At 44.6% G+C, this 16,129-nt stretch overlaps 1 protein-coding gene across 1 annotated transcript in view; it reads right to left on the bottom strand.

The window, feature by feature from the left end:
- Nucleotides 1-258: 258 nt before the first annotated feature.
- The window catches only part of PYROXD2 (pyridine nucleotide-disulphide oxidoreductase domain 2), a 105,738-nt gene continuing 89,867 nt past the window's right edge, over nucleotides 259-16,129 (bottom strand). Inside the window, 2 exon segments of the mRNA XM_044297426.1 lie at nucleotides 259-386; nucleotides 15,735-15,855. Of these exon segments, the coding sequence (XP_044153361.1) occupies nucleotides 313-386; nucleotides 15,735-15,855 (195 nt within the window). The 3' untranslated portion in view covers nucleotides 259-312.

Below are 16,129 nucleotides of genomic sequence, written 5' to 3'. Positions count from 1 at the left end.
CTCTTTTGCCTGATCAGTCAAAACGACTGAACTGAAGACATCCTGATGCATCCTGAACGGATTACTCTCCATTCAGAATGCATGGGGATAAAACTGATCAGTTCTTTTCCGGTATAGAGCCCCTGTGACGGAACTCTATGCCGGAAAAGAAAAACGCAAGTGTGAAAGTACCCTAAGGGGTGACTCTGCCCCGGTGCCCCCGATGCTAAATATCTGTAAATGTTTGCTGTGTGAATAAGTAAAAAGCCACGCGGGAGAAAAAGGAAAGTATTCACTTTTATTTCTATGTAATTTTTTTAGTTTTTGGGAATGTTAAGCCCGAAGCTTGAGGTCTTGTAACGCCACTAGAGCTGCATTTCTTCCTGATGCGCCCATGACACCTCCGCCTGGAAAAGAGCAAATCATCATCAGTCTCACGTCATAGCGTACTACTGTGTGCATGTCATTCTGATTGTTTACTCCGTCTGATCCCAATCACAGACTGCCTCTGCCTGTTTCCAGAAATTCTGGACATACATGATAGGGGTGTGTGAATGTAGGCTGAATGACTCCCAAACCTGCAAAAAGAGTCAATATAATACACAGGCCTAGAATAGAGGGGGTTAATAGAGGAAATTCTATATTCTGTGCCCTGACATATTAGCCAGGGAAGGCAGCAGTTACAAAGAGCACCTCTCCCAGAATGTCGCACTTCAGTTATTTATACCGCCCAACTTTTAGAAAACAGAAAGAGGGAAAATATATGCAGCACTTTTTTCTCATACTAGGCCTCTAACTCCGGCCACAACATAATTATACACACCCAGTCCCCTTAATGCCCCCCCATACTAATTATTTCCTCTTTGTGCCAACACACAATAATAATGCTCACAATGTGCCCCCTCACAGTAGTTATACCCAGATATGTGCCCCCTAACAGTAGTTATGTCCAGATATGTGCCCCTCACAGTAGTTATTTCCAGATATGTGCCCCCTAACAGTAGTTATGTCCAGATATGTGCCCCTCACAGTAGTTATTTCCAGATATGTGCCCCCTCACAGTAGTAATGCTCACAATGTGCCCCTCACAGTAGTTATGTCCAGATATGTGCCCCTCATAGTAGTTATGTCCAGATAGAGGCAGAAACAGCTGAGAGCAGGATATACCTCAGCCGTTCCTGGACCGCGGGACAGCCACTGAAATCCCGGCTTGTCCCTGCGGCATCTGGAACGATTGGGAGGTATGTTTGGTCAGTTATTTTGATCAGTTATTGTGAGCCAAAACCAGGAGTGGGTCAAAACACAAAACAGGAGCAAATCTTTCCATTATACGTAGGCTTCACTACAGGTTTTGGCTCACAATACCTGATGGAAATAACTTACCAAATTGTGGCCTTACACAAACAGTGCATTGATTTCATTAGATATCGTAGTCAAGTATCAGAATAATGTCAGTGTGAGGCAAAATACTCACCCAGATACCTGACCCTGACACCTGACTTTGATATTTGACTCTAACATCCGAGTTTGACTTATGTTTTTCATAGGTCAGGGTCAAAGTCAGAATGAATTATAGATATACTGTGTATTTGTATGCTAAATCAGATAGCCATAGAAAGGCTATAGCTGGGCTTATAGCTATGTCTCTGAAATGCTGTAGGCTAATGTATTACAGCAGTAGATGAGTGCGTAGCTCAGTGGTTAGGTTGCTGGTTTATAAACTGGAGTTTTTGGGTTCAATCAAGACTCAATAAAAATCTTAAAACAAGTTAATGTTTTTAAACATTAGATAACATACAAATTCAAGTGATGTGTGACTTTCCTCACTGGTCAGCATCGCAATAACTTTTAGGTTTACTGTATTTTTGTATGCTGAATCACTTCACAAAGAAAATGCCAAGCTGATGCTCTGCGGTAAGGTAGTTGACTCATGTGAAGTGTTCCTGGGTTCAAAATCCCTTCCATTCTTTAAAAAAAAACTTAATATTTTTAAGCCCTAGATAAAGACAAATTCGAGTGATGTGTGACTTTCCTCACTGGTCAGCATCAGCATCGCAATAGAATACATCATGGTATTGTACAGCGACTCCTTCAAGACAACAAAATAACTAAATAGCCCTCAGTCACCTGGAAATACATGACGATACAGTAAATTACTTCAGAATTCTTTTATTTATCCAAACCATTCTGAGATTGTTTTCTAACGATACATTGTACTTCATGATAAAAAATTTTGTCAATATAATTCACCTTTATTTATAAAAAAATCCCAAATAAAAAAAATTAAAAAAATTAGCAACTTTCCAAATTTGAATTTCTTTGCTTTCAAGGCAGATAGTGATACATCATAAAAGAGTTATTACTTTACATTTCCTGTAGGTCCACTTTCATGTTTGCATCATTTTGTAACTGCAACTTTATTTTTTTAGGCTCTTATAAGGCTTAGAATTTTAAAAGCAAATTTTAAAATTTTTAAGAACATTTCTGAAACCCACTTAAGGACCACTTCAGTTATGAAGTCACTTTGTGGGGCTTACATAGTGGAAACCACCCATAAATGACCCCATTGTAGAAACTACACCCCTCAACTTATTCAAAACAGATTTTACAAACTTTTTTAATCCTTTAGGTGTTCCACAAGAATTAAAAGAAAAGAGAGAGGACATTTTTAACCACTACAGGACCGCCGCACGCAGGATTGCGTCTTTGCGGCGGCCCTGTTATTCCTCCTGGACGCGCTGGGGCATCATCTTGCGAGACGCGAGATTTCCTGTGAACACGCGCACACAGGCACCTAAAATAAAAACTTCCATGAACTCACTATGCCCATCACGAAATAGTATATTTATACTGCCCTGGCATTTTAGGGGCCCTAATGCGTGAGAAGTAGTTTGAAATCAAAATGTGTAAAAAATGCCCTGTGAAATCCTAAAGGTGCTCTTTGGAATGTGGGCCCCTTTGCCCACCTAGGCTGCAAAAAAGTGTCACAGGGGCAAAGGGGCCCACATTCCAAAGAGCACCTTTAGGATTTCACAGGACATTTTTTACACATTTTGATTGCAAACTACTTCTCACTCATTAGGGCCCCTAAAATTCCAGGGCAGTATAACTACCCCACAAGTGACTCCATTTTGGAAAGAGGACACCCCAAGGTATTTTGTGATGGGCATAGTGAGTTCATGGAAGTTTTTATTTTTTGTCACAAGTTAGTGGAATATGAGACTTTGTAAGGAAAAAAATATAAAAATAATAATTTTTCGCTAACTTGTGACAAAAAATTAAAAGTTCTATGAACTCACTATGCCCATCAGCAAATACCTTAGGGTGTCTACTTTCCGAAATGGGGTCATTTGTGGGGGTTTTCTACTGTCTGGGCATTGTAGAACCTCAGGAAACATGACAGGTGCTCAGAAAGTCAGAGCTGCTTCAAAAAGCGGAAATTCACATTTTTGTACCATAGTTTGTAAACGCTATAACTTTTACCCAAACCATTTTTTTTTTATCAAAGACATGTAGAACAATAAATTTAGAGAAAAATGTATATAGAAATTTTTTATTTTTTTTTAAAATTTACAACTGAAAGTGAAAAATTTCATTTTTTGGCAGAAATTTTGGTAAATTTCGATTAATAACAAAAAGTAAAAATGTCAGCAGCAATGAAATACCACCAAATTAAAGCTCTATTAGTGAGAAGAAAAGGAGGTAAAATTTATTTGGGTGGTAAGTTGCATGACCGAGCAATAAACGGTAAAAGTAGTGTAGTGCAGAAGTGTAAAAAGTGGTCTGGTCATTAAGGGTGTTTAAGCTAGGGGGGCTGAGGTGGTTAAATTTCACTTTTTTGGCAGATTCTACATTTTAATTAAGTTTTCCTGTAACACATCAAGGGTTAACAGCCAAATAAAACTCAATATTTATTACCCTGATTCTACAGTATACAGAAACACCTCACAAGTGGAGTTTATACACCTCCAGGCATCTCTATATACAAACTGAAAAAAAATAGCATGGTATTAAACAGGCAGGAAGCGCTCAAACCCATATGCAGTTGTTATTATTTTATTGGTTATCACATTTACATAATTGCTATCTTGTGTAGGATGTTTATTGTGGTACATGTGGTCCGCTGCGGGCATCCTCCACTGTATGCATTTTTGCTGGGGATCGCCATTATCAACAGGCCACAAGTGCAGGATTTGCTCCCCTGTATATATATGCACAAGTGCATATAGGTTTGAGCGCTTCCTGCCTGTTTAATACCATGCAATTTTTTTCAGTTTGTATATAGAAATGCCTGGAGGTGTATAAACAAATTAAAATGTGCCTGTTTTCCATCCACAGGCTACATTTGGGTGCACCTGTGAGGCCTAGGCCATATCAGCCAGTCTTGAGTGGGACTCGCAGACTCCTTCCTCTTCCCATTGCTAGCATGGTTTTATGCTGGAGGTAACTGGTGAGTTGTCTGCGAGTCTGACCTCACGCTCCTGTAATTCGCCCACTGGCCCCTGGTATTGCCCATACGGCTCAGGTAGGTGAGTGTTAGGACCCGAGCTACTTGAGAAACCTTGGTGCGGTGCTCAGACTCAGACATGTCCTCCATAGTAGGATATGTTGGCTAATCTCTCAATTTTACCATCAGTTTGAGGGTTTAGTAAGACCGCAGAGTGCACCTGTCTTTGCTATTATTTTGTTATATTGTTATATTGATTATCACATCCACATAATTTATATCTTGTGTAAGATGTCTATTGTGGTACTTGTGGTCCGCTGCGGGCATCCTCCACTGTATGCATTTTTGCTGGGGATCGCCATTAGCAACGGGCTATGGGTTTGAGCGCTTCCTGCCTGTTTAATACCACACAATTTTTTTCAGTTTGTATGTTGAGAAGGGTGAACAACCAGTAATCCGTGTTGTCTAAAATGCGTATAACGCGCGGGTCCCGGGAAAGGCAGCCTAACATGAAGCCATGTGTGCCTGAGTACCAACAGGCAGGACTTCGCTGTCGTCATCAGGAGAAAAACTCTCAATCTCCTCATCCTCTTCCTCCTCTTCTGCCCACCTACGCAGAACAGGTGGAATTAAACTTCCATGGGTACTACCCTCTGTAGTGGAGGCAACCGTCTCCTGCTCCTCCTCCTCTTCTTCACCATTCAATACGCGCTGAGAAGACGAACTGAGGGTGGTCTGGCTATCACCCTGTGTACTGTCTTCCCCCATTTCCACCTCTTCTACTTTCAAAGCGTCGTCCTTAATTGTGAGCAGCGAGCGTTTGAGTAGACACAGAAGTGGGATGGTTACGCTGATAATAGCGTTATCGCCGCTCACCATCTGTGTTGATTCCTCAAAGTTTCTTAAAACCTCACAGAGGTCAGACATCCATGCCCACTCCTCGCTTGTGAATAGCGGAAGCTGACTGGAAAGGCGACGACCATGTTGCAGCTGGTATTCCACTACTGCCCTCTGCTGCTCACAAAGCCTGGCCAACATGTGGAACGTCGAGTTCCAGCGCGTGCTCACGTCACACAGCAGCCGGTGAGCTGGCAATTTCAAGCGCTCCTGCTATCACAGTCCCTCCCGTGACAGAGGTGAGAAGATCAGATAGACTTGCTGCACGTGAGGCTATCTGACAGGTCTCTCTGTTTCCCTCTTTGTATGTTATTGTTTGGCAGGATCTCACCTCTCCTCAGGTTCTGCTTGTTATCAGTGACGAGGCTCTATTTAGATCCACCTCACACTGCTGATCATGCTGTTGATATTTCCTCTGGGAGTTGCTAGAGCTTGTTTGTTTTGGATCTCCTGCTTCTCCATTCCAAAGCTAAGTACAAGTTGCCTGTTCTGTTTGTTGTTCTCTGGTGTGTTTTTGTTCTAGGCCTCAGGGAGACGCAGGTTTTTTTCATCTGGGAAGGAACCAGCTGTCACGTCTCCTGCCAGGGGCGTACACAGAAATCACTGGGCCCCATAGCAAGAGTCTGAATTGGGCCCCCAACCCCACCCACTACCCACCCCTGGCCCATCCCACCTCCTGGCTCCTCCCCTGCCACACCCCCATTTGCCAATAAAAAAAATGTATACATGTTCTACTGAAACCGTTAGAAACCTTTAAGAAATAGGTGCTGAATTCAGGTGCTTATAGCGCTTTATAATCCATACTCTCTCTGTATGGGAGTAAGGATCTCAGCCATGTACAGCACACATCACTGCTCCTGCCTGTCTGCTTTGGTAAAGTCGGGCATAAATGGGCGATGTCAGACTTTAGCAGAGTGGGCACAGGGCGCCATATGTATGCGAGCACAACTGAACGAGTGCAGGGAAGGAGCCCGCATATATATCACTCCTCCTGCCTGTGCCCACTGCGGTAAAGCCTGACACAGCTTTGTTACCAGCGCCATTTTTTCATCACTTCTCTCACCCCCAAAAATGTAATAAAATGTGATTTAAAAAGTCACACACACTCCAAAAGGGTATCAATAAAAACTACAGTTCATCCCGCAAAAAATGAGCCCCCACACAGCTCAGTAGATCATATAACTGTAAAAAAGTTATGGGGGTCAGAATATGGTGATGTAAAAAAGTAATTTTTTTTTTTAAATCAAAGTGTTAATGTATTTTTACACTATTTAGACATAAAAAACCTACACATATGTGGTATCGTTGTAATCGTACTGACCCAGAGAATGAAGGGCACAGGTCAGTTTTGCCACAAAGGTAAAGCTGTAGGAACAAAACCCCTAAAAAGGTGGAAAAATTGTTGCGTTTTCCCACAAAAAAAAGTTATGGCTCAAGGAAGATAGGGAAGGAAAAATAAAATGCAAAAATGAAAAAACCTCTGGTATCCTAAGGGTTAAAGGGGCTATCTAATCCCTATTATGCCCCCCCAAATTGCCCAGGCACCGCATACAGTTAATACTTATGCCCAATGGGGGGGTGCAGACAATAGCAGGCTGCGTCGGAAATGAGCCTCCCTAGCGTCACCCGCGATGCTAGGGAGGCTCGTTCCCATTGTGGCCTGCTATTGGCTGCTCCCCCCTATGTCGCTGGATGTATTAATCTGCGTGACGGGAGGGAGGCAGTGGCGGCTGTGTGGGCATCAGGAGCAATGCGGGTGCTGGGGAATGAGGTAAGTAAGGTGCCTGGCCCCGAGCATTTTGGGGGGCATTATAGGGGTTGGATAACCCCTTTAACTCATTGCTGCTGATGCTAAGTGTGCACATAGCCACCAATCATATTCTCCCCCCGCCCCTGCAAGGTGACTGATATGCTGGGGGGCCCTGTAGGATCATAGAGGACTCAGGAGGACAGTGTGCTTCCACCCTCTTCTCCCCGGGGAGTGAGGGTGGGGGGAGTAGGAGGAAAGCACACTGTCCTCCGGAGTCCACTATGATCCTACAGGCCCCTTTCCCCCCAAACCCCACTGCTTGCTGCTGCCCTCCCCCTATCAAGAATACCCAAATCCAACCAATACCATATATGAGCTTTATATTAAGTCTGCTGCTGTCCTCTTACTGTGGCACACTTCACTGACCAGTCCTTCAGTATGGGCCAGGGGTGTGGGGCACTCACTGGCTGATGACTGTCTTGAGGGCGGGCGGCAGATGGCGGGCAGCACGTGAGCGCAGAGGATAACTCTGCCACGCCGAGTGCACTCCTCTATTAGGGTGACCAGACGTCCGGTTTTTAGACTCCTGGTCCTCCGTCCGGCACAAGGCCAGGACGGACTGCCAGAAGTCCTCCTTTTTTGTGGTCATCAGCGACTCTAGACTCGACGAGTACGGGGCACTTTAAGGATCACTCACATCACGGCGTAGAGCCGCACGTCCGGCAGCGCCTGCATCGCGCCAGTCAATTCTGGTTTGTGCAGGCGCGGCCACGCAGGAAGTGGAGGAACAGACTCTGAGGAGCGCAGCTGCGCTGAGGTACTCCCTGGTCTGTGCTGTGGGCCGTCTGGGATTGCTCAAAGGGGGGAAGGGCAGGCGCTGGTAATTTTGAAAGGGGTTAATAATACCTACTGTGTGGGTCCTGGGAACAGCTGAAAGGGGGAAATTAATAAGTGTGAAGAGGGGACTGAAAGGGGTTAAATACTGTGAATGAGGGACTGCTGAAAAGGGTTTATGTGAAGGCCCTTCACACTTTCACAGTATTTATTAACCCCTTTCAGCAGTTCCCCATTCACAGTATTTATTAAGCCCTCAGGGGACTGCTGAAAAGGGTTAATAAATACTGTGAATAGGGTACTGCTGAAAGGAGTTACCGTTAATAACTACTACTGTCCCTCCAGGACACCCATGACCCCTCCACAAGTTCTTACCACTCCTCCACCCGTTTCCCGGCAGTCGATGGGGGCGTGGCTTCGCGGAGGTGGGCGTGGTTTGTAAGTTCTAGTGGCGTGGCCGGCGAGGTCCGTGAAGCCAGTGGCCACCCTAGTCTCTATGTGTGCCTGGCTGCGCTGCTCCTGCTGCCTGATACACTGGCCAATCAGCAGCAGCAGGATCCTTGCCTGGGAGGGAGATGCAGCCCGAACAATGGGTGGGGTTGGAGCCGGAGGGAGAAGTTCAAGAACGCCGCCTGAAACTATGAATACACTGTCACTGTCTTGTGCAGAGTAGGGGGCAGAGTCTTCCATGCGCTCCGGGCCCCCCTGTGCTGCGGGCCCCATAGCAACGGCAGTCAGTTTTAGCAGGGCATAGGTATTCGGCGTGTGAGCATTTCCACCATCAGGATCTGCTCATGCTTGCAGGAGTTAGGGAAAGGCATAGGGATTACTAAAAGGTCACCATCACTCTTCCTTAGCTTTTGAGGCCTAGACTGTTGTCTATTTCTTTTTTGTGTATCTGGTGTTTTCCCCTTCCCCATTACCCGTGACAGCTGCAGCGTTGACAGACCGGCTGAAGCTGTTCATAAATTGCGGAAATGTGCACACACGCGGCTCACCTTCACCAGTAGCTCAAGCAAATTGGGGTAGGTTTTGAGAAACTGCTGAACCACAAAGTTTAAGACGTGGACTAGGTATGGGATGTGTGTGAGCTTGCGGAGCTCCAAAGCCGCCACCAAGTTACGGTCATTATCAGACACAACCATGCCTGGATCTAGGTTGAGTGGCGAGAGCCACAGCTCAGTCTGGTCTCTTATCCCCTGCCACAGCTCTGCGGCGGTGTGCTGTTTGTCACCTAAGCAGATCAGCTTCAAGCTGGCCTGTTGCCGCTTCCCCACTCCAGTGCTACACTGCTTCCAGCTAGCGACTGATGACTGACTGGTGCTGCACGTGGATAATTCTGAGGTGGAAGTAGAGGAGGAGGAGGAGGAGGAGAAGTGGGGGTTGGAGCCACTAATGTAGGTGTTGGCGGAAACCCTTGATGGAATTAGGGCCCGCAATCCTTGGCGTCGGTAGCACCTGTGTCATCCCAGTGTACGACTCACTCCCGGCCTCCACAACATTCACTCAGTGTGTCGTCAGGGAAATGTAGAGTCCCTGGCTGAATGCACTTGTCCATGTGTCCGTGGTTAAGTGGACCTTCCCAGTAACTGCGTTGGTCAGGGCACGTGTGATGTTACGGGACACATGATGGTGTAAGGAGGGCACGGCACACCTTGAAAAATAGTGGCGGCTGGGGACTGCGTAACGCGGGATGGCAGCCGACATCAGGCTGTGGAAGCCTCAGTCTCCACAAGCCTAAATGACAACATTTACAGGGCCAGTAATTTGGAAAGCTGTGCATTTAGTGCTATGGCCTGTGGGTGGGCGGCTGGGTATTTGCGCTTGCGTTCAAATGCCTGGGGTATGGACATTGGTACTCTGCGCTGGGACACGGAAGTGGATGTGGTCGATGATGGTGCTTGCGAAGGTCCAGGTGCAGGGCGGGAGGCATGCGGGCCTGCGCTTTCGACAGGGGATTGGCCAGCACGTAACACAGGGGAAGAGGAGGACCCAGGCGTTCGTCACACTTATTACGGTGCTTGGATGCCAAATAATAAGTTTCACTATCCAAATGTTGTCGCTAAAATATAACTATTATTAATACATAATATATAAATAGATTTCTCCACTAAATTTGTAAATAGAAAATGTGCAAAAGATGTGTGCAGACCGGCCCAGTGCCGCAGGCTACGTGTCTGCACGCGGTGTATGAAAGCGTGCAGTACACTGTTTGTGTGTCCTATAAGCTACTGATGAATTGGCTGCCTAGAAAATAGGCAGCCAGAGAAACGCGTCGAGCTGGGCTAGTCAGCGGTCCCTGCTTTCTCTCTGGGGTACCCTGCTGCCACTAACAGCGGGCCCCCTGCTCGGCAGCTGCACGATTTGCGTGCAGCTGCCATCTCTGAAAGGACGTTCCAGAACGTCCAGAGACAAACTCGACCGCTCAGGACGTTTATAGTCAATGGGCGGTCGGGAAGTGGTTAATCGCTATGCATATTAGCTCTTAAGTGCACCTGGCCGGATTCAAGCTGCTCAGTGCACCATCGCTCCACCCCATTTCCTTCCCACCTCCCTCTCCTGCTTGATTGATAGAGCCAGGCTTCTCCTGAGTCATGAAGGCTGGCTTTATGGAGGGAAGGGAAAGGGTGGAGTTATGGTGCACCGAGCAGATCAGGCCCACCGTCGGTGCACGTAGTGTGCCGTTCTAATATACTCACTATTAGAAATATGAAGTTTCAGATTCTGCTCCTGCAAGTGCCCAGGAGACAAAGCTTCTCTGTGAAGTACTCTCTGCATTGTGCTGCTTACAGTTCCTCCCTTGTATTTTTAGTGACGACTATAGCACCAGTCAGGAGACCACTACAGCTGTCACTTATTTCACAGTGAAGCTCCGCCTCCACGGCACTGGCAGGAGCAGAACTAGCAGAATAAAACTTCATATTCACACTATTCCTGATAATAAAAGCTCAACAAAAGGTATATTTGTACTGCTGTCCCCAGCCCTTAGCTAATGCTTTCAGCAGTTTAGGATTATCAAAACTGCTGAAAAACTCACTTTAAACAGAGCAGCATAGTTTGCTGACAGATTCACTTTGGTTGTTTTTGTGTGACATTGCCTCTAGTAGGTGTATATTAGGGATATAGCATTCTGAGCGCCCAGGACTGATGTGTACAATGCTGTGGAATATGTTGGTAATACGCAATATAAGGCCTTTTGCACACAACTTTATTTTGTATCTGCATTTTTAATGTTTTTTCCATTAATTTCTATGGTCCGCCAAAAAACTGAAAACCGCATGCTGTCCGCATCCGGGTTTCAGTTTCGTAAATTATACAACATGTCCTATTCTTGTCCATATTTGCAGACAAAAATAGTCATTTATAGTAATAGCAGTGAGAAAAATGAGGATTGCACACAGAAGGTATCCGTATTTTGCGGATCTGTGGTTTGCAGACCACAATACGGACGTGGTCGTGGGCATGAGGCCTAGGTAATGATAATAGCCGAGGTAGCTGCCTGTAGCTTTACAGATGCAAATCATTGTGTATGCAAACATTTCAGTGTAAACATGTTGTCGCTCGTACAACTGCGATAAAATGTATCAACCATAAAAAAATCATGATCATTTTCATTTTACATAGTAATACTTTGCAGACAAGTCCTCATGTTAGAACCATTTAAAGCGGCACCTCGTAAACTCATATAATATTGCTAAATCCGCTCTTATCCAAGCTTTATGCAGACGGCCATCTGAGAAATGCACAAGCACCAAAAAAAAAAAAAGACACATAAAAGTTATACAGTCTGGAATGGAGGTCGTCAATGTTTATAGTCAGTTATTACGACAACTCGGCATCAATATAAAGGTCACAGAGGAACGCAGTGATTGAGAAATCACTAACAGTAATATACTAAATTCTTCATTTTTCCCTGGCTGAAAAAGCAAATACATTTTATGACATCTACTCTTAAAGTAAATGTAAGTCTTTTAACACCATGCTGTTTCTAGGCTCAGAATTCTATGCTGATTTTATTTCTAATATATATATCCTTATAGCGCTAAAAGCTCTGTTTTTCTGATACACCACTCCAAATCCCAAAGGCATTATAAAAAATAATAATAATACAAATCTGGCAGCCTGCAACCACCACTAGGGGGCACTTAAGAGCTTACGCTATACTGTTTATACAATTAACTTAATAATAAAGATGTATGCACTAAGCTCCTAAGCTCCCCCTAGTGGTGGCCACAGGTTGGTAGAATCTTGTAATTTAAAGATATCAAATTGGTTACTGCAGCGCTGCTCCCATTAGGATGAATACTGGAACAAACTGAATAGCAAATCCGGGGGGAGGGGTTTGTCAGACTCATGTCATGCTGATATCTATTGCCTATCCTGAGGAATTACAAATGTGTGTATAAATATATATATATATATATATATATATACACACACAGTACAGACCAAACGTTTGGACACACCTTCTCATTCAAAGAGTTTTCTTTATTTTCATGACTATGAAAATTGTAGATTCGCACTGAAGGCATCAAAACTATGAATTCACACATGTGGAATTATATACGTAACAAAAAAGTGTGAGACAACTGAAAATATGTCATATTCTAGGTTCTTCAAAGTAGCCACCTTTTGCTTTGATTACTGCTTTGCACACTCTTGGCATTCTCTTGATGAGCTTCAAGAGGTAGTCACCTGAAATGGTCTTCCAACGGTCTTGAAGGAATTCCCAGAGATGCTTAGCACTTGTTGGCCCATTTGCCTTCACTCTGCGGTCCAGCTCACCCCAAACCATCTCGATTGGGTTCAGGTCCGGTGACTGTGGAGGCCAGGTCATCTGGCGCAGCACCCCATCACTCTCCTTCATGGTCAAATAGCCCTTACACAGCCTGGAGGTGTGTTTGGGGTCATTGTCCTGTTGAAAAATAAATGATGGTCCAACTAAACGCAAACCGGATGGAATAGCATGCTGCTGCAAGATGCTGTGGTAGCCATGCTGGTTCAGTATGCCTTCACTTTTGAATAAATTCCCAACAGTGTCACCAGCAAAGCACCCCCACACCATCACACCTCCTCCTCCATGCTTCACGGTGGGAACCAGGCATGTAGAGTCCATCCGTTCACCTTTTCTGCGTCGCACAAAGACACGGTGGTTGGAACCAAAGATCTCAAATTTGGACTCATCAGACCAAAGCACAGATTTCCACTGGTCTAATGTCCATTCCTTGTGTTCTTTAGCCCAAACAAGTCTCTTCTGCTTGTTGCCTGTCCTTAGCAGTGGTTTCCTAGCAGATATTCTACCATGACGGCCTGATTCACACAGCCTCCTCTTAACAGTTGTTCTAGAGATGTGTCTGCTGCTAGAACTCTGTGTGGCATTGACCTGGTCTCTAATCTGAGCTGCTGTTAACCTGCGATTTCTGAGGCTGGTGACTCGGATGAACTTATCCTCCGCAGCAGAGGTGACTCTTGGTCTTCCTTTCCTGGGGCGGTCCGCATGTGAGCCAGTTTCTTTGTAGCACTTGATGGTTTTTGTGACTGCACTTGGGGACACTTTCAAAGTTTTCCCAATTTTTCGGACTGACTGACCTTCATTTCTTAAAGTAATGATGGCCACTCGTTTTTCTTTACTTAGCTGCTTTTTTCTTGCCATAATACAAATTCGAACAGTCTATTCAGTAGGACTATCAGCTGTGTATCCACCTGACTTCTCCACAAGGCAACTGATGGTCCCAACCCCATTTATAAGGCAAGAAATCCCACTTATTAAACCTGACAGGGCACACCTGTGAAGTGAAAATCATTTCAGGTGACTACCTCTTGAAGCTCATCAAGAGAATGCCAAGAGTGTGCAAAGCAGTAATCAAAGCAAAAGGTGGCTACTTTGAAGAACCTAGAATATGACATATTTTCAGTTGTTTCACACTTTTTTGTTATGTATATAACTCCACGTGTTAATTCATAGTTTTGATGCCTTCAGTGTGAATCTACAATTTTCATAGTCATGAAAATAAAGAAAACTCTTTGAATGAGAAGGTGTGTCCAAACTTTTGGTCTGTACTGTGTATATATATATATATATATATATATATATATATATCCAATGTTTAAAAATCCAGAGGTAATGATTTAATGCTATATCAGAAAACGTTCATGGGATTTGGATCTTTGTATAAAAAAAAAATGGTGCAGCAACTGAGATATATAATGAAATCGATCACAACAGATTTTGCACCTATTTAGATTTACAATAGTTAAAGATTTCTCCCAATTCCCAGGGGCAAGATCATATGATTGTATTGACATGCAGGTCAAATCCCTTTAAAGGGCACTTCCTCCAAACCTGGTTGGGTGACAACAAGATGGGCAGAGGAGTTGCAGCTCCCAAATATTAAGGACTCCAGAGCATATGCACATTAATAAAAAATATTCCAGTGCTGGATCACTGATAGACTGGAATTGTATGAAAACTGCTACAAGAAAAACAGCAACCGTCATAGCACTGCATTTAGGGTCTCTGCAACTACTTTATGCTGCCCTCAGACAATATAGCATAAACCTAGTGACAGATTCCCTTTAATGGTGTTCAATGAAATATAATTGATATCAAATATCAATCAGTGGGGGACCGCCATGGGGACCCACACCAGTCCCACTCTTGGTCTGATCTAATGATTCATGGTCCCTGTTTGCTTGAAGAGTAACTACACATGGACAGCCTACTCTGCATCAAAGTCCAAAACTGAAAGTGACCAGTTATTGGGAATGGTAGGGTCCCAGTGGTTGGAGCCCCACAGACCAGTGTTAAAACTTTTATGACATGTCCCACTGCAACATCATAAAACACTATCGTAGAAAAAATCCTTTGCTAATGCCAACCCTTCACTAGGATGTGATTTATTCCATATTCGAGCAGAAAAAAGTCTTATAAATGTGGTATTGTTAAGGGGTGGTTTAAAGGGGCTATATCGCCAGACAAAAATTAGATTTAATGCTTTTTAAATTAATTGTACTATCAGTACCATAACTACTTCGTGGACCTGCTACAAGGTTTGGTCCTTCTCCACTTGAAAGGAAGTTTCTCCGCCGTCTGTTGGCATGTGACTCTGATGTGCTTGAAGGTAGCTGGTTGTGCAAAGGCTGTGCCAGCCTTTATTTCACTCTATGCATGGAGCCATAATTAGGAATAGAGCCGACTTAGCTATTGAACCACACAGCCATTGCCCTTCAATCGTGTCACTAGAGTCATGTGCCGCTACAGTTCCCTTTCATGTGTCATAAACAAACCAGATATACAGCAGGATGGGCACTGGTACTGAAAGCATATTAGTAAGGTTACTTTCACACTGGCATTTTCTCGTTCTGGCAGGGGAACAGCCTGCCAGATCCGTAACTATACTGTTGATCCGTGAGCTGCCGGAAGTCCACCCGGCCCCATTCACTATAATGGGGAGCGGCGTGGATCCGGCCACAGCGCGGAGAATATGGCGAGAGGCAATCAGACAAAAAACGTTGCGTATAGCAGTATTTGTCTGGCCGCCTCTCTGCATATTTGCTGATCCACGCTGCTCCCCATTATAGTGAATGGGGCCTAGTGGACTTCCGGCAGCTCACAGATGTACACTGTAGTTACTAATCCGGCAGATTGTTCCCCTGCCGCAACATCCTGCCGGAACGAGTAAGCGCCGGTGTGAAACAGGCCTAAGTGCAATCAGTTTTAAGTGCAATTAAACCAATTTTTGTTTGGTTGGATATTTTCCTTCAGTCCCATAAAACTCCGTCCCTGTAAGCTGTAAAGGTCTGGGGAAAGCAAAAACAGTACGGTACCTGGATGTGCTCCACTGCCACATAGATAAAGACCATGTATGGGTGTTCTATAATTTGCGAATCCTGGTATTGGTCGAGCAAAATACAACTGGTCTAGAGACATGCTCCCATGGAAAATGTTCTGCAATCAGAAGGAGGTATGGTAAAAATAATAGTTAAAACCTGAAGCTTAAGGGGTTATGGAACCCATTTTAACAAAGGGGTTTTCTCCATTAGTAATTAATGAATATTTTGGGGCTTTTAGGGAGACAGGGCAATAAAGTTTCCAAGGAACTGATGATCAAATAAATGGGTGGGATGGGTAGCTTCAAGTTCCGCCCCTGAGGTCCAGTGCATGCAGTCATTTGGCACTTCCTGTAATTCCCATTTATTTTAAAGGGTATCTGTCACCTAGT

The sequence above is a fragment of the Bufo gargarizans genome, chromosome 6 (genome assembly GCF_014858855.1).
Source record: "Bufo gargarizans isolate SCDJY-AF-19 chromosome 6, ASM1485885v1, whole genome shotgun sequence".
Classification (NCBI taxonomy): domain Eukaryota; kingdom Metazoa; phylum Chordata; class Amphibia; order Anura; family Bufonidae; genus Bufo; species Bufo gargarizans.
This window is presented reverse-complemented; position numbering and strand designations above follow the sequence as displayed.